General features: G+C 36.9%; 1 protein-coding gene and 1 long non-coding RNA gene across 3 annotated transcripts in view; one reads left to right on the top strand and one right to left on the bottom strand.

Moving 5' to 3' along the window:
• Window positions 1-1,072: 1,072 nt before the first annotated feature.
• Window positions 1,073-27,111, top strand: part of pde8b (phosphodiesterase 8B) — a 105,555-nt gene continuing 79,516 nt past the window's right edge. The window contains exon 1 of one of the 2 annotated variants that reach the window (XM_067424248.1): window positions 1,073-1,307. In XM_067424248.1, the coding sequence (XP_067280349.1) occupies window positions 1,263-1,307 (45 nt within the window). In that variant the 5' untranslated portion in view covers window positions 1,073-1,262. Of the gene's footprint in view, window positions 1,308-7,075; window positions 7,812-27,111 lie in introns of those variants that run through there. The other variant, XM_067424247.1, reaches the window with a different exon arrangement.
• LOC137045861 (uncharacterized) lies at window positions 20,101-26,584 on the bottom strand. Its single transcript, XR_010898869.1, has 4 exons — window positions 26,403-26,584; window positions 26,059-26,100; window positions 23,369-23,433; window positions 20,101-20,341 (listed from the first exon to the last, which is right to left on the bottom strand). It is a non-coding gene; the product is annotated as an uncharacterized lncRNA (long non-coding RNA).

The raw sequence follows: 27,111 nt of genomic DNA, 5'->3' as shown, positions 1-27,111 counted from the left end.
AAAAACAATACATGCATTCTCGTTGATGTGTTTATATAAGTGTTGCGTTATACTGTGTAAGATTCTTGAAAAAAATGCACGTTTTGTGGATCATGTTGCACCATTTAGGCTGCAGTTAAACCTGTGCAATCAGAAGGGAAGTAGTTGTGCAACTCCAGTATAGTCTTATAGTTTTCTTACTGCTGCTTGTCTATGGACAACAAATAATTAGTTCTGTTATAGGAAACAAAAACCCATGTGTTGTGATTGTAAAGCAGTGTTACCTCGGTATCACTCTCTACGCATAAAGCTGTTGAGGTCAGTTTGTTTGGCTTTATTGCATCAATCTCATGTCTGGGTCACATCTATGCTTAAAATCAAGAAGAAAATATATTTTGCTAAAGGGATATTTTCCCAAATTCTCAATAACATAATATACGTGATGTTTAACTTTTGGTATTCTTTGTAATTCTCATTCTCAGTGGTGATTCTCTTCAGATCACCTGTTAACAAGATGCTTATTTTTATTTAACATTATTATTAGCATTATAATATATAAATGTGGGGGGAAACTAAAATAAAGGTAAAATTAGAAAAGAACATACAAAATAAAACTTAATGTTTAAACATGGAAAATAAAACTAAATGCGGATTTTAGTATTTTCATGTTTCTTGGTATAATTATGTATTTATGTAGTTTTGCTTTACTGTATTTTTTACTTTGCAATTCCGTGAATTATTTTGTGTTTAACACATATTTGTTTGTTAATTAAAATCTCTCTCACACACACACACACACAAGTATGGAAACATGTTTATGATTTGTTTTATTTAACATACACCATAAACCAGGTAACCGTAATAAGAATTACATGTATATATATATATATATATATATATATATATATATATATATATATATATATATATATATATATATATAATATAGTTATCAATGTTAAAAAAAAAAATCTTTAAACAAAGTGTTCGTTTTTATTATTTCGAGGTGAAACGTGACCGCGAGATTCCTCGTCTCGCAGTAGTGAGGGCTGGCGGGCGGCGCTAGGACCGCGCAGTTGTGCGTACGGTTCGTGTGGGTGAAAAAGTTCAGAGAAACGTCGCCTACCTAAAACCTCAAAAAGTTCCCAGACAGCCTTGTCTATAGAAGCGATGTGGTGGTGAGAATGCTGTCAAAATGTGCTTTCCGCGAGGTTTTACCTCTAAATAGGCGGGATTTGATGTAACCGAACCTCTCAGGGCAGTTCGGACCGGGACGGACAGAGATGAGCGCGAGCACACAGCTGCTGTCCAACGGACCACGGAGAGAGGTGAGATTCACTTTGATTGCTTCACAGTTACCTTCTGATCCCACGATTAAAGGTTTCTTATAAAACACGGCTTAGCTTTTTATCTGGCCGTCGAAGGACGTTTCATAACGAGGTGTTTGGCTTTTTAAAAAGAGTAGAATTAGTGTAACTAGATTAAGTTTAACCAACGTGACAGTTTTGAAACGGCAACAGGGAATAACACGACTTTCGTGTTCTTATTAAGGCTATAAGTTACTGCGTTGGGGAAAGAATCGGTTTATAGGAAGTTTGAAAGGTTGAATAATTGATTTGACCTAATCTGCTTAGTCCGTTAGTCAGCGCTCTTCATGGCAACTTTCAGTTCGTTCACCGTATGTGAGAGTGGGGTAAATTGGGACACTATTTAAGTTGTCCTTTAGGCAAAGCGAAATGACACGCGCTAATACAATACACATATATATTTCAACATATCTCTGTTATGTACTGAAATAAAGGCAATACAATTATTTGACTTGTCTAGGGGCCTGAAAATATGACTGTCAAAAGTGTAATGAACTCGAGAAATGTGCTTTTTAAATAAAAATAATTTATACAAAAACATATAGACCTAAATACATTTGCGTTGACATGAAATGTCGTGTAAATTGCATTTAAAAATGTATTTAATGTAGGCTACTATAAAAAGAAAAATGTGTATTATTTCAGTCTAATCACTTAGTTTAGCCCACTCTCCCCTTTGTGCAGTGTGCAAACTATTGATGGCTTGATGAGCACCCATCTTTTTGCCCAGCATTTGTTCTTAAAAGGGGTTGTTTTTGTTCATTGACTCGTTGCTGCCATGATTAATAATTTAAGTTGTATGTTACACTGTGACTGCATTTCTGCTCCTCTCTCTCTCTCTCTCTCTCTCTCTCTCTCTCTCTCTCTCTCTCTCTCTCTCTCTCTCTCTCTCTCACCCACCGTTATATTCTACATGGTAAGTGTTGGTAGATTACAGTTGCCTTCATTTCACCTGGACAGTATCTGAGTTCTCCAGCAGAGGGCGGTCATGGGTGGTTTGTGTGCAGAAGGTCAGGCCAACTATCAATGTAACAAGCTGGGCTGGGGGACAAGTTTTATGTCTTTGATGAAGGTGGGATGTTGTAATCTGTTGGAGAGATTAGGTGTTTTGTTTAAATTAAAGAGTACAACAAATACCTCAGTCGAAGCTTACAGCTGAGTGCCAAATGTTCTCAGCTACAACCCTAAACTCTTAAAATATTCCGGATAATTTTCACAACTAATCTAATCCACATTTTTTAATTACTGTAGTGTTGTGCAATCCCATTAAGTATGGGTGATTAAAGCATACTTAACAATTAAAATGACAGTTCATGCATAATGAATCTGCTACAAGCTTCTGTAAGTACTGAGGTGTATATTGAAAAAAAAAAAAAAGCATTGTAACCTGGGAGGAAAAAAAAATCACTTTTAATTACTCTATCCAGTGCCGACTGTGAGCCAAACAGCCTGAGTTGACAACCTGAAGATTTCCCACTGGTTATATAAATGTTTAACCACTGCCTTTTTATTACTGCCTTTGTATTCTTGATTTATACTGTATACTGGATGATTATCATATTTATATAACATGGCATTTACATGTTGTCTGACTTTCTTGGTATTTTGTCCAGAAAACATATGATAATTTTGTCGGTACTTTTTTTAAATAAAAAAATGCAATGCCACTTTTTTCAGGCTGTTCAGACCAAGAATAGTCTTTGATATTAAGAATATTGAGATTATTATAACTATATCTTTATCGTTATTTAGTTATATGGTGTGAACAGGCCTTTAATCATACAATACATGTAAAAAAAGTGAGATTTACTTAATTTTTCTGTTTTTAATCTTTAAGTTTTTGCACGCATGTTTCACTTATGAAAATTAACTCTACTTGACTAGGTCAAGAAAGATTAACAAAGAAAATAAATAATTTTAACTTGGCCAGTAAAAGGTTGAGTAATTTCTACTTAAAGTTTCCTTTGCAATACATTTTACTAAAAAAAAAAAACATTGAATTAAACCACACTTTTGAAGTGTATGCTTTACTTAGAAATATATATTAGAAGTATAGAAAAATATATTAGAAGTAAACAACACTATAGATAGTGTGTTGATACCATATCTTCATAAGAACTAGCGCAGGGCCTGAACACAGAGACCTCAGTTGGTACACAATACAATAACATTTGATATATCATTATTGAGTTTGAATGTCATTTTGAGTAAAGAATGACCTCCAAATGTCATGAAATGAAAAGTTACTAAACCTAACAACAAAAGCAATGATAAAACATTGTAAATACAGCTGAAAAACTTGCTGAAAAGCAAAAAAATTGACCTCATGAATTATTAAAACCCCTGTGGATGATTGGAACCAAAATCAGAAAAGTTGAGTAGTTTTACTTAATTGTATAATGTTAATGTTTACACTTTAATTTCTACAAGCTTGAATTGAGTACTAATATAGAATTTACTTTTTTTATTAGAACTACTTTTTTGATTCTTGTCTGAACTAACTTTTCTATGTAGAAATTTAATTCATAACAGAATCGTGTGTGTGTGTGTGTGTGTGTGTGTGTGTGTGTGTGTGTGTGTGTGTGTGTGTGTGTGTGTGAGCCTGTTTATGTGGTTTATGAGGACACAAATTTGTATAACTACATGGGTATTACACTGGTATTACACTATAAATGTGGTTTATGAGGACATATCAAATGTCCTCATAATTCAAATGGCCTTAAAAACATACTAAATGATGTTTTTTTGAGAAAGTAAAAATTCAGAATGTTTCCTGTGATGGGTAGGTTTAGGGGCAGGGGCAGTGTAAGGGGATAGAAAATACGGTTTGTACGGTATAAAAACCATTACGCCTATGGAGAGTCCCTGTAAACCACATAGACCAACATGTGTGTGTGTGTGTGTGTGTGTGTGTGTGTGTGTGTGTGTGTGTGTGTGTGTGTGTGTGTGTGTGTTAGATGGGTAGATTCTTCAGTCTGAGTAAATCTGTGGAAGGTGTGACTCAACTGACCATATGCACAGAACGCTCTTACGAACTTCTGCAATAATATAAGCCAGCTGTAAAACTGCCGGTTAAATGTCACTTGTTGATGTGTCGTTATCGTCAGTGCCTCATAGCTTTAACAGCATCAATAGTGTAATACTTAGTTTATAATCAGAATTAACTTGGTTATTCGAACATAAGACGACGCATCCCTATAAAAAAGATGCATCCCTCAGGGTTCCTGCTCAGCAAAAAATCAATTTGACCATCAGTTTTTACTTTCGTCTTAAACAAAACTGGCGTTTTCACAAGTTTTTAGTCAGTGATTATAAAGGGAGGGAGAGCACGGTGCTGCATTCTGTGTAATTCATTCACAACAAAAGTTATTCTTTTTTATTAGACTTTTGTGAATACTTCATACACTTCATACCTTGACAAAATTTAGTTTTAAACCTAGTGATTTTATAATGTTTAATATGTATTCAAAAGCGAAACAGAGTGAAAAAATATTACAGGAAACGGCTTATATGAGCCAATAAATGCTCCTTTGCTCCCATCTGCTAGTTATAGTGGTAATGAACATCTTTTATATTTTTTAAATAGTGTTTTCTATCAAATGTTGTATTTCCTACATTTTGAGACGGTTGGTTTTACAATTGAAAACAATCTCAGATGGATGAACAAATAATTTGTTTTTGGTAATCACATTAAAAATAACATTTAAAGAAAAGTAAAAAAAAAAAAAAAATCAAAAAATCATATTCCAATGTTCCATTAGCTTCGTCATTATTGCAATCAATAAAACTGGTTTACTGCATTAATGCAAACTGCAGTCAAATATAAAGAACCACTGTCAACCACTGATGGTTTTGTGTACAGCGAGCTGTTCACCGCAAATGCCCGAACTAGGAAGCTAACCCTGCGGTCCATTGGACGGACCAAAAAATCCACAATATTTACATTTAAAATCATCTTTATTCAAAAAAATGTGGGCATGGTGCAAAATTCAAACCATGGTGAAGCGCATTCCCTGTGAATAGAATTTCCTGCATGTTTTATAAATATTTAACTGCTATGTATTAAGTTGATCAGAATAGTGTTTCTGAGATGTTATTGGCATTTCCAGAATATGAAATGTCAAACACAATGCATTTTGATATTGAACATTTTGCATACTACAAATGTAGCACATGTGCAGGAGCGACTTGCAAAAAGGACAAAAGTTAGGCCGAAAACCTTTTTCCCACCCATGAAAGAATCTGTTAAGTAAACTCCAGCATAATAAAAGGTCAGTTTAGTCCTATATAATCATATCTGGGCTTATCAGTCATTTACAGATGTTTGGAACATTTTACAGCTTGGACCTGTGATATGCAAACATTTGGAAACCCAGATGTGCTATCACTGATCCTTGTGCTGTACATTTTAAGCATTTGGCAGCTGCTTTAAGTGACTTATTGCATTCATATTTTATTGGTTTGTACACTCCCTGGGAATTGAACCCTTGGTCATGCTCTACCGTTCTAATGCTTGAAGAGCTTTGAAGTCATTGTTTATGAACGTTAAAAATGTTCAAAGCCTTTTTGATGCATCAAGGTGAAGGTCAATTGCATGGCCTTGTTTAGCGATAGACCTAAAATGTGGCCTTTTTGAGATTATTGGCTGATAAGCATGCCCACTTGAGTTGTAGTTCCTCCAGCTGTATGGATATTAAACACATATGTTATGTTTCTTTTTAAGTGAATAAATAAGTATTGTGTGAAGTTAAAAATTAAGGTCCTTTATTGGCATTGATGGTTCTACAATGAACCTTTTACACCCATTGAACCTTATGCACAAAAGGTTCTTTAGATTAATGAAATGTTCCTCATGCACCAGGAAAAAAAAATATATTTTTAGAACTGTTCACTGAAAGATTTCGTCAATGGCACAACATCTCCCATGACATTGCTGTGAAAGGCTGTTTTTGTGATCTTTATTTTTCAACACTTATAAGTGTTGAGCAATCTTATATACTTAAATTGCTGTCATTAAATTATATCTGCATTTTATCGACCACCATGTTGTCCAAATCTTGGTATCAGTTGTAGATATTTATGCATTTGCATGCTATTAAATGGCATTAGTCATGCATATCAGTGTCTCTCTCTGCTCAACTTTAAACTCTGCAAACAGCAAAAGATGAATCGAGCATTATTCCAGAATTAATTAATTGTGTGTGTGTGTGTGTGTGTGTGTGTGTGTGTGTGTGTGTGTGTGTGTGTGTGTGTGTGTGTGTGTGTGTGTGTGTGTGTGTGTGTGTTCTTGTTTATATTACATTGTGGGGACCAAATGTCCCCATAAGGATAGTAAAACCGAGATCACCTACATTGTGGGGACCAGCCAGCGATCCCCACTTTTCAAAAGGCTTATAAATCATACAGGATGAGGGTTTTTTTTTTTTGAGAAAGTAAAAATGCAGAATGTTTCCTGCGATGGGTAGGTTTAGGGGCAGGGGCAGTGTAGGGGGATAGAAAATACGGTTTAGCCTACGGTATAAAAACCATTACGTCTATGGAGAGTCCCCACAAAGATAGTGAACCAGACGTGTGTGTGTGTGTGTGTGTGTGTGTGTGTGTGTGTGTGTGTGTGTGTGTGTGTGTGTGTGTGTGTGTGTGTGTGTGTGTGTGTGTGTGTGTGTGTGTGTGTGTGTGTGTGTTTGGGAAGAGGGAGTCATTGATGTGAGTGTCTGTCACTGATGACGCTCGTGTGTCTTAAAGGACCGAGTGTGAGTTTGAAACATATTACAGAGTCTGATGCCTTGCGCCTGTTATTTACAAGCTCCGAACATACAGATTATCAATACCGCGAGAAAATGGATCTTATCGAGCAGCCTGAACCTGTAGTATCTTACAAGGGTGAAATGAGGGTATAATTTGTCCAAAATGTGACATGGCACAAGCGCAACGGGCTCACGGTTGGACATGCGAGGTGTCATTGATCTGATCTATGATCACTGATAAATAACGCGGCGAGATGGATCTTCTCTACGTTTTTCTTTGACGCGCGCGGGAGGCAGGCAGGCAGGCGGAACTGAGCAGCGCGAACACCGGCCAATGTACCGGGGGAACGGCGGCGTGACAGCGGCCCGGGAGGGGCAGCGGCGGCGGTGGTCTTGAGATTCGTTCCTCCGGGTTTTAAGCAGCGAGGCGCGGGGAACGATGGGCTGCGCTCCCAGCATCCACGTCTCGCAGAGCGGGGTGATCTACTGCCGCGACTCGGACGAGTCCAACTCGCCGCACCAGACCACCACCATCTCGCAGGGCACGGCGACCACCCTGCACGGCCTCTTCATCAAGACGGACGCGGCGGACACAATCCCCTCCGTGATCGCTTACCAGACCAGGCACACACGGACCAGCTCTCAGCGGGAACGGAAAGACAACAGCGGCGGACACATGTGCACAGAGGCCGAGACTCAAACCAGCAGCACCAGCGTCAAGGTATGAAAAATGAATGAATGGCAAGATGGTGGGCATCAGTTTTTAGACATTTATCTCTCATTATTTCCACCATCTTCCCATTCATTCACAGTTTTAGTGTCATTCCTGCGTGTATTACGTGTTGTTGTGAATCATCAGCTGGATGCTTATTGCTGCCATATGTTTGTCGTTTACTGTTTACTATGCATTTCACTGCTTATAGTTACAAATGGTTTAATATTGGCTGTGAATGAGTTTTGTTCATTATCAGATTCAAACAGGTGGGAGCCTTTAGTAAAGGCAAATACCTGTATTTGCCCTGTGGATGTGATTTTAATGGCCATTACTTTTATGAGATAACCAAATACAATGCATGATGCTAACCGTTGTCAAATATTTAAATTCAGTCAGTATATTATGATGAGAAGAAGTATGTATGTTGTTTATGTAATGAACATCAAATATAAAGCATATATTATAATCTTCTGATGCTGTTACATGATTGGCTGATCTCTCAGCAGCTGTCAGAGCAGATTTTGATCCATAGATAATGTCACTATGGAGGCACTAAACCAATCACTATATTATGGAATATAATGAAATATATCAAATGATAACATAAAAAGGAGGAAAGCATGTGGAGCATTTTTGCCCCAAGCCCTGGTTATTTTCAGACCCTGGTGGGAGCTGATGTGTGGTTTGTATACTCGCCACCATGATGGTCCTAGCAGGTATTGAACTGGTAGGTCACAACATTTTTTTTTTGATATAGTCGTATTTACATTTACACATTTTAAAGAATTAATCCTTATAAATTAAAATTTGGTAAATAATATTCTACTAAAAAAAAACTAAACAACTTGCTTACTAAATAATGATTTTTTTTATGTAAACATGCAAGTGTGACATTCAATTATTGAAATATAAATGTATTGAAATAGAAATCTCAGGGGGTACCTCAAGTAAATTATTTTAGTCAAAGGGGTTTGACTAACAAAAGAGGGTGAACCCCCCGATTGTAAAAGGCATATGCTACCAGTCAGCGGTACAAATAATATAATTTTGTATGAAAGTGAACTATTACCCCATGGTAGCTTTTCACATTTTTATAGGGTGGAGAAAACACATTTTGTTTTTGACATTAAAGGCAGTGCATCCAATCAAACTGTTTTAGTTTGGTATGAAAATACAGCACTGGTATCTGGGATTATGACGCTTGTTATTTACTCCCTTATATCGGGTTTTCTCTACCTTATAGATTTATTTTATTGTCGGTGCGGTTCGGGTCACGGCCTTTGTATTAAACGAGTCAGATTGGACTAATAATTTGGCAAATGAAAGGTAATGACTCTGATCCTTCAAATATTCATATTCTTGTGTAATCGACACGTCACCCTCAATAAACCTGAAGGCCAGAGGAGAACTGGTACCCCGACTGAGCCTGGTTTCTCCCTAGGTTTATTTTATCTTTGTCATGCCCTGGTTGACTTTTGGTTCCTTGCCACTGTCGCCTTTGGCTTGGCTTGCTCAGTGGAGGACACTAAAATTTCCATGCAAGTTATTCAACTAAATATCCAAATAAAATTAATTTATTAGGTCTTAATTAATTGTATAAACTATAATACTGATCTGCCAACATTGTCACTATATGATAAATTAAAATAAGCTGATATCATCGACTGTACAGCCGAATAAAATTTTGTTCCAATATTGTTTAACACCGTGAAGCTGCTTTGAAACAATCATTGTTAAAGCGCTATATAAATAAAGTTGACTTGACTTGACATATTGTTTCACATTTGATTTTAAGGACATTTTACATGTTACTGCTTAAAAATCCACTGTATCTGTTTTCCATGTTTATTTTGGTGTCTTTCATCAAAATTGTTAAACATCTGAGCTTTAAAAGGTAAAGGTTAAATCGTGAAACTGCTGTGTGGAAACTTCCATTGAAATTATTTTTAATAAACTATAATTTACTTCAGTAACTGTTTCAGTATACCTTCACTAAGAACAGAAAGTCCATGCCTTTTTAACATCACTTTGACAGTAATACCGTAGTATCCTTTGAAGTGCCTTACCCAACCATGCACTAGTATTTTATTGCAAGGCTAGACTCTTCACCATATTTCAGAGTGCCTGAATTTAGCATTGAGATTTATAGTTGAAAATGGAGCTCTTTTTTTGTCTTTTTCTGGGATATCTTTCCTTTACAGTTTGCTTACATTCTGGAGATGATGTTGGAAGGCTGTTGACCGGAACGCCGTAACTCCTGCCATGTTTAGAATGAATATCAGCCTTATCTGAGCTAAAGTGTTTACAGTCAGATCGCGTGTAGAATTCAGATTAGAAATGTTCTCACACTGGCGAGCACACTCTCTTAGATAATAAAAACACACGTTTTTGTTAGTTTTGTCAGAGAATGATTACATTTTTTTCTTTCAGAGAATGATAAAATCAAGGTCAGTGGTTTATTTGGACTGATTCGGCCAAATAAAATCTGCCAAATCAATGGGATTTTAAAACCATCAAAATCAATGGCATTTGTATTACGCAACAAATCAATCACTGATGTCATTTTAAAATCCTACAAGGACAATTTTATAGATCTGTATTTAGATTTATATAATGGCTTTTAAGAGGGTTTGTGTGGCCAGCTGTATCTGTCAGTAAGAAAGGAGACGTAGCGATTTTGGTACACTCTATGCCTGCACCCTCCAAGACTGGCGAGGAACTCAATGATGCCATTGAAGTGTGTGTAACTCTCTACGGCTCTCTATCACTCACACACATTCTCATTGTGTTCACAGCTACAGAGCCGATTTCCATTTTGAATTGAATGTGCGTGTGAGAGAGAATGATCCTGCTTACTTCTCTGTGTCTGTGCATCTCAACGTCATTGCAAGAGACAGAGGCCCTGTGTTAAAGAGAGCGATTTTTGTGTTTCTTTGTATGCATTTGTGTGTGTTCAGGCCACCGAGTTTGTTTACCCCTCTGGCTGTGTGCTCTGCAGGGTGTGAACTATCACATGCAAAAAGGCTGATGAATCTCAGGCCACATGCATACTCACTCTCTCACACACACACACACACACACACGGTTAGAGTGAGGAATTACGAGAAGAGGTGCCCTGAGACATGTAGCATGGCATCAGTGGTCTCGACTGACATAGGGACAAATCACTGTCACAATGTAGCATAACGCAAAGTAAAATCTGATTGGCCATGCATCCCTTGGGAGGTCAGGAACATTTAGATAACAGCATGAAATCATTCCTCGCTGATTAGTGCCATCCTACAGCATCTGTCCCATGAGTTTGCATCATCTAGATAGCAGATTTTTTTTTGCATTTGCTAACAGGGGACACATTAGGCCACATTTGCACCAAATATAAAGATATTGCAGGCAGGTTTTTCTTTACTTCCATGGTAATAGTCCAGCATATTTGAAGATGTTCCATTCTCTTCGTTAAATAAAGATCCTGTATATTATTAGTCCGAGCAGTTGCATGAGGTGGTCTTGAGATGTGGTTAAAGATCTGGACTAGCAAGCTAAAAGGGTTGGTCCAGAAGGTTTTTGTATGAGAGTTGAATGGTGTTTTATAAATCCTAAACCTAAAGAAATTAATAATTGACAGTTACCACACCATTTGTGTAAAAATATGTAATTATAATAATATTTAACATTTTTACATTTATTTTCTTCATGCATATAAAATACATAAACACTATATTACCAAAAATTTTTGGACACCTATGCACATGAACTTTAATGACATCTTAATCCATAGGGTTTAAATATGGGGTTGACTCACCCTTTGCAGCTATAACAGCTTCAACTCTTCTGGGAATGCTTTCCACAAGGTTTAGGAGCGTGTTTATGGGAGTTTTTGACCATTCTACTAAAAGCGCATTTGTGATGTCAGGCACTGATGTTGGGTGAGAAGGCCTGGCTCGTAGTCTCCGCTCTAATTCATCCCAAATGTGTTCTGTCGGGTTGAGGTCAGGACTCTGTGCAGGCCAGTCAAGTTTCTCACATATTCACTTATTCATGACTTTATGGACATTGCTTTCTGCACTGGTGGTCAGTCATGTTGTAACAGGAAGAGGTCATCCCCAAACTGCTCCCATAAATTGTCCAAAATGTCTTGGTATGCTGAAACATTTACGAGTTCCTTTCACTGGAACTAAGGGGGCAAGCCCAACCCCTGAAAAACAACCCCATACCATAATCCACCCTCAACCAAACTTTACACGTGGCCCAATGTAGTCAGGCATGTACCGTTTTCCTGGCAACCGCCAAACCCAGATTCGTCCATTGGATTGCCAGACAGAGAAGTATGATTCGTCACTCCAGAGAACATGTCTCCACAGCTCTGTCCAGTGGGGGCGTGCTTTACACCACTGCATCCAACACTTTGCATTGCACTTAGTGATGTAGGGCTTGGATGCAGCTGCTCGGCCATGAAAACCCATTCCATGAAGCTCTCTACACTAGGTTCAGCTCTCTACACACTGTTCTTGAGCTAATCAGAAGGCCACACAAAGTTTAGAGGTCTGTAGCTATTGACTGCAGAAAGTTTCACGAATGGACTTATTGCACACGTGGCAACCTATCACGGCCCCACGCTCCTAAGAGCGTCCCATTCTTTCACAAATGTTAAGCAGTCTGTGCTATTTTATAGAATGCCGATTTTATACACTCTATATTAATGTTTACACTTTTGTTCAAAAGTGTTTTGCTTTTATTCTGCAAGGATCCAAATAAATTGTAATATGTAACAATAATCCGTCTTTCGGATGAGACATTAAACCGAGGTCCCGACTCTCTGTGGTCGTTAAAAATCCCAGGATGTCCTTTGATAAAGAGTAGGGGTGTAACCCTGGCATCCTGGCCCATTGGCCCATTGGCCCCTGTCCATCATGGCCACCTAATAATCCACATATCCTGATTGGCTTCATCACTATTTCTCCTCTCCACCAATCAGCTGGTGTGTGGTGGGCGTTCTGGCGCAAAATGGCTGCCGTCGCATCATCCAGGTGGATGCTGCACATTGGTGGTGGTTGAGGAGATTCCCCCCTTCAATATAGTAAAGCGCTTTGGGTGTCTAGAAAAGCGCTATATAAATGTAATGAATTATTATTATTATTATTATTATTATTATTATTATTATTATAATGTGTCAGCAAATCAGCATTTTAGATTAAATTCTGACGGATCACGTGACACTGAAGACTGGAAAAATGATGCTGGAAATTCAGTTTTGTCATCACAGGGATAATAAAATGTATTCAAATAGAAAAGTTATTTTAAATAGTAATGATATTTCTCAATATTACTGATTTTACTGTATTTTTAAACAAGGTACTGCTTTAAAACATGTTAAAAACATTAAATCCCCCAAGCTTTTGAATGGTATACATAATATAATTTAATTTTGGTAAAATATTTGTACAGTTCACCAAAAGCTAAAATGATTTATTGATAAAATAAAGATGTCTGTAGATGAAAATTATTCATTGGGAGCAGACAAGAAAATCACTGGCGAATTTATCAGTCTCAGGTATGTTTGCCGAAAGCATTGGTAGCCAACTATGGTCCCAATTTCCGTCATTATCAGCATAGTTTAATGAGTCCATGTTTCCCGAAAACATATTTCCAACTAACATTCAAAAAAACCATTGCAAAGTTGTGTGGTCTGAAAGACAGATCTCGACCTGTGGTTAGAAGCAGTTACTTGTTTGCATGACATGTTGACTTAATAAATCCTTATCTTGAGCAAAATAAGCAAGCTGACATCCAGTACAATCTAAATCTTTTATTTTGAATATACAAATGTCATTTACGTATTTTAGTTTCTTGAGAGCAAAGCACGTAAGAATGAGTCTATGATTAAACCTGTAAATAAAGCAAAATAACAGGAAAACGAGAATTTGTCCTCAGGTGCCAAGTCTGGAATTATAGCAAAAATCTAGCATCAATTCAAGCTCAAACTGATTCATTAAAATAAGTTATTACTTCACCATGTGTGTGACATCATTAACCAGCATGGTTGAAGAACAAAGTTGCGACAATGTCAATGAATGATGCATCGTACTATAGTTAAGCAGCGAGAACCAACTGTCAGAACCAATCATGAAATATTAACAAGGTTAACATGATACACAAGATGATTTTCCTTTTATGCTAGGTTGCGACCTCAGATTCCATATTGTGACTAATTTGTAGATGTGATTTAAGTATTGACTAGCATGATTATGGTGAGTCTGCTACGTGTGTGGGATACTGCTGTCGGTTCTGGTATGAAATTACCAACTGGTGCCAAATAGAGAGTTTTTCAGGTTTGACAGGAAACTAAAATTAGACTTTTTTTTCTGTGTTTGTTCATGTTGAGTGCTTTCCTTTCATTTCTGTGTGTGTGTGTGTGTGTGTGTGTGTGTGTGTGTGTGTGTGTGTGTGTGTGTGTGTGTGTGTGTGTGTGTGTGTGTGTGGTGAAGTTGTGTTATAGAATGTGTTCTCTCAGTCAGCCAGAGCAACAGAACTCCAAAGTAGTCCATGATGGTGGCATTAGCAACGTTGTTTATCATCTGGGAGTTTTTTGTAAACACTTGAAAGCATCGTGGGAGTATGTAGGATCTTACAGGATGGGAACAGATTGTTTGAAATATGTTTAAATGTGAAACATTCCGGTTTACAAGCTGGACGCTCTGCTAAAAGACAGCAAGAGCTATAATGTTGAGTTTGTTCATTCTATTAGGATGCAAGATGCTCTGAAACTTTACTTACCAGGCTACAAGCTAAATTACAGTCATTACAGCTATTCTTTGAAAAGGAAAATATATACAGTAGTGAGGAAAATAAGTATTTAAACACACTGCTATTTTGCAAGTTCTCCCACTTGGAAATCATGGAGGGGTCTGAAATTGTGCATGTCCACTGAGACATAATCTAAATAAAAAAAGTCCAGAATTCACAATATATGATTTTTTAAACTATTTACTTATATGATACCGCAGCAAATAAGTATTTGAACACCTGTCTATCAGCTAGAATTCTGACCCTCAAAGACCTGTTAGTCTGCCTTTAAAATGTCCACCTCCACTCCATTTATTATCCTAAATTAGATGCACCTGTTTGAGTTTGTTAGCTGCATAAAGACACCTGTCCACCCCAGTAAGAATCCAACTACTAACATGGCCAAGACCAAAGAGCTATCCAAAGACACTAGAGACAAAATTGTACACCTCCACAAGGCTGGAAAGGGCTACGGGGAAATAGCCAAGCAGCTTGGTGAAAAAAGGTCCACTGTTGGAGCAATCATTAGAAAATGGAAGAAGCTAAACATGACTGTCAATCTCCCTCGGACTGGGGCTCCATGCGAGATCTCACATCGTGGGGTCTCAATGGTCCTAAGAAAGGTGAGAAATCAGCCCAGAACTACAGGGGAGGAACTGGTCAATGACCTGAAAAGAGCTGGGACCACCGTTTCCAAGGTTACTGTTGGTAATACACTAAGACGTCATGGTTTGAAATCATGCATGGCACGGAAGGTTCCCCTGCTTAAACCAGCACATGTCCAGGCAGTCTTAAGTTTGCCAATGACCATTTGGATGATCCAGAGGAGTAATGGGAGAAAGTCATGTGGTCAGATGAGACCAAAATATAACTTTTTGGTCATAATTCCACTAAATGTGTTTGGAGGAAGAAGAATGATGAGTACCATCCCAAGAACACCATCCCTACTGTGAAGCATGGGTGTGGTAGCATCATGCTTTGGGCTGTGTTTTTCTGCACATGGGACAGGGCGACTGCATTGTATTAAGGAGAGGATAACCAGGGCCATGTATTGCAAGATTTTGGGGAACAACCTCCTTCCCTCAGTTAGGGCATTGAAGATGGGTCGAGGCTGGGTCTTCCAACATGACAATGACCTGAAGCACACACCCAAGATAACCTAAGGAGTGGCTCTGGCGTGGCCTAGCCAGTCTCCAGACCTAAACCCAATAGAGAATCTTTGGAGGGAGCTCAAACTCCGGGTTTCTCAGCGACAGGCAAGAAAAGAATTTGGGCCAAATTCCCTCCTTTAGTGTGTGCAAACCTAAAAAAAATTATTCACCTTTTAATTTTTACATTAATTTTTTTTTTTATTAATTAATACATTAAACATTAATTTTTACCTAATATTTTTTATTTCATTTTATTTCAGCTTTATTTTAATAACGAAAACAGTTTTACTTAACAATAACCCTTCTCCCAATCACAGTTATGAGGATGTATTTGATTTGTGACACTGAGGTGACCCTGTTGTCTCTTGTCAAAACCAACTATTGGTTTTGCTGTAGTGTTGGTGTTAACACGAGTCATAACTGCTACCCACAGCTAGATAATCACAAACCTCTAATTTTTCCCACTCCTAATTTATTACTCTGTCTGTGTCATCAGACATCTCATTGTGTCTGTTTATCTACTAATGACCATCTGTGCCCTCCCTCCGACCATGCATATCTCTCTCTCGCTATCTCCCTTCACCTCCTCCTCCTTCTGTCTCTCACGTTTTCTCTGACGGTTATTAATATCCATTGAACAGAGATTCCATCCCTGCATCCTGTGTACTGTTTCACCCTAATGAACCAAATGCACCAACCAAGTGAAGTTGTAGGAGGTGTATTAGTTTTATCGTTTGATCTTATTAATGGAATGATAATCATGATTTCTTTCACCCAATTAAATGTGTCATTTTGAGTCTTAAATGTGTCATGATAAGTCTAAAAAACTATATATATTTTTTTTCTTGACATGCATTTATAGATGCATGTCACTAGCTGTGTTTCAATCCAACTATTGTTATGCTCATTTTGGGGTATTCTATAAAATATGCTAAATGTAAACAGCAAGATGCGCATGTCCTCGAATGTGCATAAAAACCATACGCTTAATTGAGGTGGATTTTTTTTTATCCGCCAATAAGACATGCGCATAAACTATAACACTAATTGTTCAAATAAATCTCTCTTTGCACAAATCCAAATCACGTGACTTTGGCTCAACAGAGGACGTGGTTGGTTAACTGGACTAGCGAATGGACCAATCCCATCGCAGAGCATCTCAAATGTTGGTTTTGGTCATTCTGAAACGCCTGAACTGGTGTCTGTCATCAGAATGATTTAGTTTAATTCCCTCGCAGAAGTGTCTCATACGATTGCATTTCCAAAACACTAGGCATTTAATTCAGATGCATGATAACAACAGTGTATACCTCATTCTTCTGCGCACTTTGAGATGCAAGTCATTTATGAAGTAGAATAAAAGAGCCACGGTGGCTTCCCTAATTACAGAAATGCATTTTTAGTACAGATATTTTGCACCAAATTCCCTAGGAAATCACAATTTTATTTCTCTTGAACACATGAGATGGAAATGCTGCTTTATTCGTAAATGTTTATGCAATTTTTTTTTTCCAATTTTGCATACAAGTTAAATTCGCAACTTTAAATGGACATATAGCTACCGACTGGATTAGAAAGTACACTATTTATAAGATTTTCAAAAATCTTTTAACACTTACAAACCACTGGAATGTCATGAAAAGTTCACTATGAACTGAACTTGATCCAAACTGTATGATTTATAGATTTACGACTGACAGATTACACATATTCTTAGATCCTTTGTGAAGATTTATAGAATTTGTTGTTTACCTTGGGTTTATATGGCTTGAAGTGAATTTGTGTATATCTTGACCTCTTTTGGTTGCCTAGCTGTGCATGTTGAGTTACACTGTAAAAAAAAATCTCGTAAAAAAATGGTAAATGACTGGCAGCTACGGCTGCCAAACAAAAACCGTAAAATTAAAGTAAAATATCTTAATTCAAATAAAATGCAAAAACATTAATTTTACAGAAATTTTCATTAAAATATTTATTGAAAAACAATGTTATTTTACAGATTTTTTCCTTCTTTAAATTAAGGTGTTTTACCTTTTTTTTACGGTTTTTGTTTGGCAGCCGCTGCTGCCAGTCAATTACCATTTTTTTATGATTGTTTTTTTACAGTTTAAAACTGTTATTTTACAGGCATTTCCCAGATTATTACAGTCAAACTCTTTCAATAAAATGACGGCGCTGATAGTTCTACGGAGAATTACTGTTATTTTACAGTCATTTACCAGATTATTACAGTCAAACTCTTTCAATAAAATGACGGCGCTGATAGTTCTACACAGAATTACTGTTATTTTACAGGCATTTACCAGATTATTACAATCAAACTCCTTCAATAAAATGACGGCGCTGATAGTTCTATGGAGAATTACTGTTATTTTACAGGCATTTACCAGATTATTACAGTCAAACTCTTTCAATAAAATGACGGCGCTGATAGTTCTACACAGAATTACTGTTATTTTACAGGCATTTACCAGATTATTACAGTCAAACTCTTTCAATAAAATGACGGCGCTGATAGTTCTACGGAGAATTACTGTTATTTTACAGGCATTTACCAGATTATTACAATCAAACTCCTTCAATAAAATGACGGCGCTGATAGTTCTACGGAGAATTACTGTTATTTTACAGGCATTTACTAGATTATTACAATCAAACTCCTTCAATAAAATGACGGCGCTGATAGTTCTGCGGAGAATTACTGTTATTTTACAGGCATTTACCAGATTATTACAGTCAAACTCTTTCAATAAAATGACGGCGCTGATAGTTCTACACAGAATTACTGTTATTTTACAGGCATTTACCAGATTATTACAGTCAAACTCTTTCAATAAAATGACGGCGCTGATAGTTCTACAGAGAATCACTGTTATTTTACAGGCATTTACCAGATTATTACAATCAAACACTTTCAATAAAATGACGGCGCTGATAGTTCTACAGAGAATCACTGTTATTTTACAGGCATTTTCCAGATTATTACAGTCAAACTCTTTCAATAAAATGACGGCGCTGATAGTTCTACACAGAATTACTGTTATTTTACAGGCATTTACCAGATTATTACAGTCAAACTCTTTCAATAAAATGACGGCGCTGATAGTTCTACGGAGAATTACTGTTATTTTACAGGCATTTACCAGATTATTACAGTCAAACTCTTTCAATAAAATGACGGCGCTGATAGTTCTACGGAGAATTACTGTTATTTTACAGGCATTTACCAGATTATTACAGTCAAACTCTTTCAATAAAATGACGGCGCTGATAGTTCTACGGAGAATTACTGTTATTTTACAGGCATTTACCAGATTATTACAATCAAACACTTTCAATAAAATGACGGCACTGATAGTTCTACAGAGAATCACTGTTATTTTACAGGCATTTTCCAGATTATTACAGTCAAACTCTTTCAATAAAATGTAAAGACGTGATAAAGATTTAAAATTAAGAATTTTATTTTGGCAGATAAAATAAGTCTGAAAACAGTATAAAAAGGATTCAAATCAACTCAAACTCTGATTTGCAGCATTTGTTTACACAATTTAATAGTGTTTAAATTATGTAAAACAATCTAAATAAAATGTAATGATTCCATCATTAAATTATTGATACTGATATAAATAAAATACAACATTTAAACTACTTCAGTAATTAACAATAGTTTCATCAAATTCTCAAACTTTAGGATAATGTTTATACAAGACTGTGTAACACTTTACAAAATGTACAACGTTTATTAAAATTATACAGCATTTATTTATTAAATGTTAAAGGGTTAGTGAAAATAATTTAATTTATTCCTCACCCTCATGCCGTTCCACACCCATAAGACCTTCGTTCATCTTTGGAACACAAATTAAGATATTTGTGTTGAATCCGATGGCTCAGTGAGGCCTCCATAACCAGCAATGACATTTCCCCTCTCAAGATCCATTAATGTACTAAAAACATATTTAAATCGGTTCATGTGAGTACAGTGGTTCAATATTAATATTATAAAATGACGAGAATATTTTTGGTGCTCCAAAAAAACGAAATAACGACTTATATAGTGATGCCCGATTTCAAAACACAACTTCCTGAAGCTTTGGAGCATTATAGATCAGTGTGTCAAATCAGCAGTTCGGAGCGCCAAAGTCACATGATTTCAGCCGTTTGGCGGTTTTACACGCGATCTGCATGTCAAGCTTCTGAAGCTTCAGGAAGCAGTGTTTTGAAATCTGTCAGTTTTTTTTTTGGCACACAAAAAATATTCTCGTCATTTTATAATATTAATATTGAACCACTGTACTCACATGAACTAATTTAAATATGTTTTTAGTACATTAATGGATCTTGAGAAACGAAATGTCATTGCTATGCAAGCCTCACTGAGCCATCGGATTTCAACACAAATGAGGGGGGTACAATCCACAAACCGTCTAACTCTAACTGACAGGAGATTTCTGATTACAAATATAACAGTCTTTTATTCAGAATTCTAACAAGCGTTTTAAGAAGTAACAAAAAAAAAGATCCATGATTTGTTACCAGAAGATAAAGCAGATAAAGAACAATCCTTCAAAATACCAGTAATCAGCAGGGTCCTTGGTGCATCTGGGAAGAAAAAAAGAACACAATGATTCTCTGAAAAGTCTTAAAAAAAAAAAAAAGATTTTTAATAAATGTCTTTATTTGAATTATTTTTTTACTTTAAACAAGCTCAATTTAATGTAATTAAAATTTTCTTTTTGTCTTCTGTTTCATCTGGTAGGGTCTGGTAGCTGAGGGTCTTTCCCTCAATATTTTTAAGGGAATTAAATATAGGATTAATGACGGCATATTTTTGAACTAACTAAAAAGACATTATGAAAATACTTGAGATGGACACCCAAAAAATGGAAATTCTGTCATTGTTAACTCATCCTCATGTCGTTTCAAACCTGTATAATTATTTCTTGATATATTTTGAGGAATGTTGGCAACCAAACTGCTTTCCTTTGTATGGAGAAAAAAAACTAAACACTGAAAACAAATTGATCAAAATAAAGAAAGTCATACATGTTTGGAACAACATGAGGGTGAGTAAGTGATTGATAGACTTTTAATTTTGGTGTCAACTATCCCTTCAGTTTGTGTGTAGAATTTCCTGCAGAGTGTAGCTCTAAACATCTGCCTGGAATGTTCTGGTAGTCCTGAAAACCTTGATTAGGTGGTTCAGATGAGTTTAAAATTCAATTAAAATTTTTTTTAAATATATGCTTTATAAGGGGACGTTTACACAACGCATTTTGGACATTCATTTACACAACAATGGAGTTCTGGTGGCCTGAAAACACAATCTCTGTGTAAACTTAATGGTGATGGACACACATGCGCATTACATGTTTAGTTTATAGGTATGCGTGTTTGAATGCATATGTGCGCAGACAAGTAGGCTTTCTTTACCAATGAAATTGCCAAATCACTTGTCTAGAATGTATTAATACAGAGTTATTTAGTTGTTTTCGTAGAATTGTGCAAACAGGGATTGTTTCGATAAATTATTGTCATTTCTATAAAAAACATTTAACAAACATGTCAGTACACACATCATGACAATAATCCAAGAGAATTGTGAAGCTCACATGATAAGTGAAGATAACTTATTATTATGTAGTTTCTGGAGCATGCTTTAGTATAATGCAAGTTTATATTCAGATTTATTTTTCTAAGCACATTTTAGCAATTTAAATCCAAAATTATAAGTGATATATTCTTTTTAAGAAAGGCTCGGAGTGAAAAATGTCTTGTATTCAGGTGTGCATCATTATTACACAGGTTTTCATTTATAGATAAACTGGGCAAAAAAAAAAGGATTTAACTTAGACTGACGTTCTTTTTTAAAATACCCATGAGAAAGATGCAATACTAATGCAATACTAGAAATTGCACAATTAAGGCATGCCCATTGGACAGCAAAACATCGATTCAGCAGGGTCATAAAAAAACAGGTGAAGAAAATACATTAACTTCCAAAAAAAAATATGAATTAAAGGGTTACTTCAGCGATTAGCATATGGCTTTGTATCAGTAGAAACCCTGGAGTATATTCAAATTATTGTGCTTTTCCCCCTCATATCCCCCTGAGACAAGAGATTTATGCATTTTATTTCTGGAAAAATTCCTCCTATGATGCAAATTGACGATTTTTGCATCATAGGAGGAATGTTTGCCCAAAGGCTAAAGACTACAGCCAGCAGAGGGAGCCATTTCCGCATGTTTTGAATCCGCGCATGGGGGATGGGAGATAACACTCGGCTTGCAGGGAGAGCTCAGCAGGCAGCTACAGGCACTCATTTAAACGGAGCTATGGTGAGCAATGTAAGTCTTTTAACTTCTCAAATTAATTTCTATGAAAGTTAAGCTTGTAAAGGCATGAACTGAAATGCGCCAGACTGAACTCGCGTTGTGGATGTATGCCGCGAGTGTAGTCTCGATTACCTCAGCTCTCATCACTCCTGCAGTCAGTGCTCAGTGCTGTGAGACTCGCGCGGGGACTCACTCATTATATTGAACAGACACGGTCAGTTTTTAATTGTAGTGTCTCCTCTAACTGAGTCACTGTAATCAAGTTGGTGGCGTTGGGAATGGCACAGGGCAGCGAAGCATTCTGGGAATTGTAGTCTTTCATCCCCATGGGACAAAAATAAATTTTCTGTCTTTTCTCAGTCTAGAAGTAGAAGAAATAATTTCACATTTCTACTACATTGATGACCCAGTTTAAATACAGATTCATCTTCCCAGCGCTGAAGTACCCCTTTAAGGTGAATTAGTTGTGAACCATCAGGAACCCTTTAGTCTCCAGAACCACAGGACCAGACACCACCAGAACTGCAACCTACATAGTCTCCAGAAGTGCAAGGTGTCAGGATATCAGACTTTTAAGAACCCTGAAATATGACCCCCACTTAATAAGAATCACAAGAGTCACTCTCAATCTGTCTATTATGTATGTCTTCATGTTTGATTCTTATTAAATGGTGTTTTTTAGGATTCTTTACCTAACTGAAGTGTCTGAGATCCTGACACCTTGCACTTCAGGAGACTCCAGGTAGGTTGCAGTTCTGGAAAATCGGCCTGTTTTTATATGACCCTGCTGAATCAATAAGCATTTTGCTGTCCAATGGTCACACCTTAATTTTAATTATTGCATTAGTATTGCGTCTTTCCATTTTAATAATTTTTGACTCTTCAGTCTGAGTTAAATCTCTTTTTTAGCCCATTTTACCTTTTAGCCTTTTTCACTTTCAGCCTTCTTTAATTATACATCCCTTATAAATGATTTAATAAATTAATAGTAGTTATCAAGATTAATATGGTGTGGAATCATAGACTGTAAAAAAGATGGACAACAAGTCAGTTTTCAGGACTTGTGTGGCACACTTGTGTGAAATGGGTAAAATGTGCTTGGAAAAAAATAAGATCAGAATATCACCTTGTGTAATTATGCACACACTGTAGGCCTATATGGACTCACAAAGATGAATCACTTTTCCAACAATCTGTGGAAAGCTGGGATGGCATGATGGAGGGAAAATAGAGCATTTTGGAGTGCATTATACCTTTATGGTCTATGGTTTTATATACTGCATTGATACTTACTAGTGATGTACTTGTTTCTCTGTTGGTACCTGTTCTGCCCTGTAAACATTGTTCCAATGCTTGATCTAAAGAAAAGGAAAATAAAATAAAAAATAAAGTTAAAATTAGCTTTATCTACTTTTAAAGTTTTATCATTAGCAGTTATCACAGTTGGAAAAGGAAATGTCAAAAATACTTGGAAAGAAACAGGCAGTCAAACATAATTTTCATCTCTCAAAGACAAGCACAAGCTACATCATGTTTTTGTGTTGCTAAAAAAAAATATATATATATATATATATATATATATATATATATATATATATATATATATATATATATATATATATATATATATATATATATAGTGAAAATTGAAGTGAGCAGCCAGTAACCATTTTGTCCTCAAAGCTGATGTGTTAGAAGCCGGAAAAATGGGCAAGTGTAAGGATTTGAGCGAGTTTGTCAAGGGCCAAATTGTGATGGCTAGACGACTGGGTCAGAGCATCTCCAAAACTGCAGCTCTTGTGGGCTGTTCCCGGTCTGCAGTGGTCAGGATCTATCAAAAGTGCTCCAAGGAAGGACCAGTGGAGAACCGGCCACAGGGTCATGGGCGGCCAAGGCTCATTGATGACCGTGGGGAGCGAAGGCTGGCCCGTGGGGTCCGATCAAACAGACGAGCTACTGGAGCTCAAACTGCTCCAGAAGGTAATGCTGGTTCTGATAGAAAGCTGTCAGAATACACAGAGCAGCTCAGTTTGTTGCGTATGGGGCGGCATAGCCACTGACCAGTCAGGGTGCCCATGCTGACCCCTGACCCCGCCGAAAGCACCAACAGTGGCACGTGAGCATCAGAACTGGACCACGGAGCAATGGAAGAAGGTGGCCTGGTCTGATGAATCACGTTTTCTTTTACATCACGTGGATGGCCGGGTGTGTCGCTTACCTGGGAAACACATGGCACCAGAAGAAGGCGAGCCGGCGGAGGCAGTGTGATGCTTTGGGCAATGTTCTGCTGGGAAACCTTGGGGCCTGCCATCCATGTGGATGTTACTTTAACACATCCCACCTACCTAAGCATTGTTGCAGAACATGTACACCCTTTCATGGAAACCCTTTCCTTGGTGGCTGTGGTCTCTTTCAGCAGGATAATGTGCCCTGCCACAAAGCGAAGTGTGGTTTGAGGAGCACAGCAACGGGTTTTAGTTGTTGACTTGGCCTCCAAACTCCCCAAATCTCAATGGCAAATCAGCATATTTTAATGATGTGACACTGAAGACTGGAGTAATGATGCCATGCAATGTGCTTATTTCGAAGTTCAGAAACCAGAATTTTTACCAGAATTCATAATAATACTAAATTACTGAACAACCTCCTTGAATATTTTGTGGGAGTGACACCCCTAGTGTAACAAATCTTAGCGGCCAGCATGATGTAATAGTCATAGAGAATAGGGATTCATATTCAGGTTGTGCCAGAGGCACTATGTGCATTTTTATATTTAAATGGAGGGGTTTAAAGGGATAGTTCACCCAGAAATGAAAATTAGCCCATAATTTACTCACCCTCAAATCATCCTAGGAAGTATATGATTCTTCTTCCAGACGAATAAAATTATATTACAAAAGGCCTAGGCTAATTCAAGCATTATACTAGCAGTAATAGTTGCTCTGTTTTTGAAGTCCATAAAAAAATTTTTTTTAAATTTTTTTAAAAAAAAAAATGCATCTGCCCGTAAAATAACATGCTCTGGGGGGTTAATAAAGGCCCCTCAGATGCGTTTGTGTAAGAAAAATATCCATATTTAAAACTGTACAAATGTAGTAAAAACTGTACAAAAAGTTTTAGCCGACTGACTTCTGTGTTCAATTTATGGAAAAAGTGTTAAAAGCGCCTCAGCCAAACGAAAGACTAACGCGACAAGGTAGGCTCGTCATGACGTCACGTACACATCTTGAGTTTCACTTTTAACTTTCAACACTTTTCCACGGAAGGCGGTTGGCTGGAACTTTACTTGATAAAGTTTTAAATATGGATATTTTTCTTACACAAATGCATCGATTCACTTCAGAAGGCCTTAATTAACACCCCAGAGCCACATGGAGCACGTTATTTGATGGAGAGGTTTTTATGGACTTCAAAAACTATAATGCTTGAATTAGCCTGGACTTTTTAAATAAAACTCTGATTTTATTCGTCTAAAAAAATAATGTCATATAACGACCTAGGATGATTTGAGGGTGAGTAAATGATGGGCTAATTTTCATTTTTGGGTGAACTATCCCTTTAACACTTATAATTTGGCACCTCTGGGTTCATTGGGGGTCATTCCTATGTTCCCCACGTTTATATGGCACATAAGGGAAACATGACTATGATCCCCAAAAGATATAAAGTATGCTCTAATGACTCCAAGATTGGAAACAAGACCTTAAAAACATAGCTCACACAAAAATGAGAATTCTCTTATCATTTACTCACACATATGTTGTCTAAACGTTACCAAAGCTGATTTAACGTTACATGTGAAACGTTACTTCTGTTTTCATGTATTGTCTCCCACACGAATGACCTTCATATCTTCAACAAATGAAATTAAATATTAACATAACGACAAACTTCCAATATGACTAACGTTACTACTGTGCACATCAGTATCAATTCACTGTCTTCGTGTTAGTATTACAATAACGTTAACTTAAGTTACTCACCACTCCTGAAGATCGTGAGGCTGGATTTTCTTCCCAAAATTTCTGGTTCATGAGGGAAACAAACACACAACAATATTAGCTATTTAACTTACTTACTAACAGAAGTATTTTCAAAAGTCAGTTCACTCAATCCAAAGCTCCTATATTGTTTGTTTTTTTTATCTCAAACCTAGCTTAAAATATTAACACATGCAAACAACGACAATAACGATAGCTGGTAGTTAATGCATTACAGACAGTATGTAACTTACTAATGTCGTTATTGGGGTAATCACGATTTGATTATCACTTAAACATTTATATCTTGATGTAACAGAAGATTTTAATAAAACTAGTTAACTTACCTTCTGCAGTTCCAATATGTCCGTTACGTTGGTAAAAGTTGCCCATATGCACTTTTTTCTTGTTTGTCCTCCATTAACATCCCGCAACTTAAATTCGCCCAAAATATAAAAAAAATTTAAATAACCAATGTAGAAATCCATGTAAAACCGAACAGAACCGAAGTTAGCTACTGCATTACAGATGCCCAAGCAGTAGCAGCGCGCACACACTCACTCTACAACAAACGTATAATTCAAATTTGAACTGTAAAAGGCGCGCGCATTTGTCATTGGCCAGTATACCGGATGACAGTCAGAATAACCAATCATGCTCAAAGCAATACAGAGAGACAATGAATTAATGATATATAACACAATTATATAAACACTTTTATTTTATATATATATATATATATATATATATATATATATATATATATATAATATATGACCAGTCGTTTTCGCCGTCATTACCCGGATGTAGTACCAGAAGACGCGAATACGAACTCGCGCGCGCTGAAAGAAGATCTGTCACTGCGCATCATCCGAGAACGCGCACTCGTCTCACAGAGCGCAAATATTGAGTTCTCTTTCAAGTCTTGCGCTTAAATGGACAAACTTACACAAAAAGTATGTCAACATGTCCATCTTGATTAGTATCCAAGCAGACATAGTCTGAATATGCCTCAAGTGAACGTTATACAGTCGAGAAAGAAGAGCATATCCCTGC

Source organism: Pseudorasbora parva, chromosome 18 (genome assembly GCF_024679245.1).
Source record: "Pseudorasbora parva isolate DD20220531a chromosome 18, ASM2467924v1, whole genome shotgun sequence".
Lineage (NCBI taxonomy): Eukaryota > Metazoa > Chordata > Actinopteri > Cypriniformes > Gobionidae > Pseudorasbora > Pseudorasbora parva.
The sequence above is the reverse complement of the archived record's forward strand: the minus strand, read 5'-3'. Positions and strand labels throughout refer to the sequence as shown.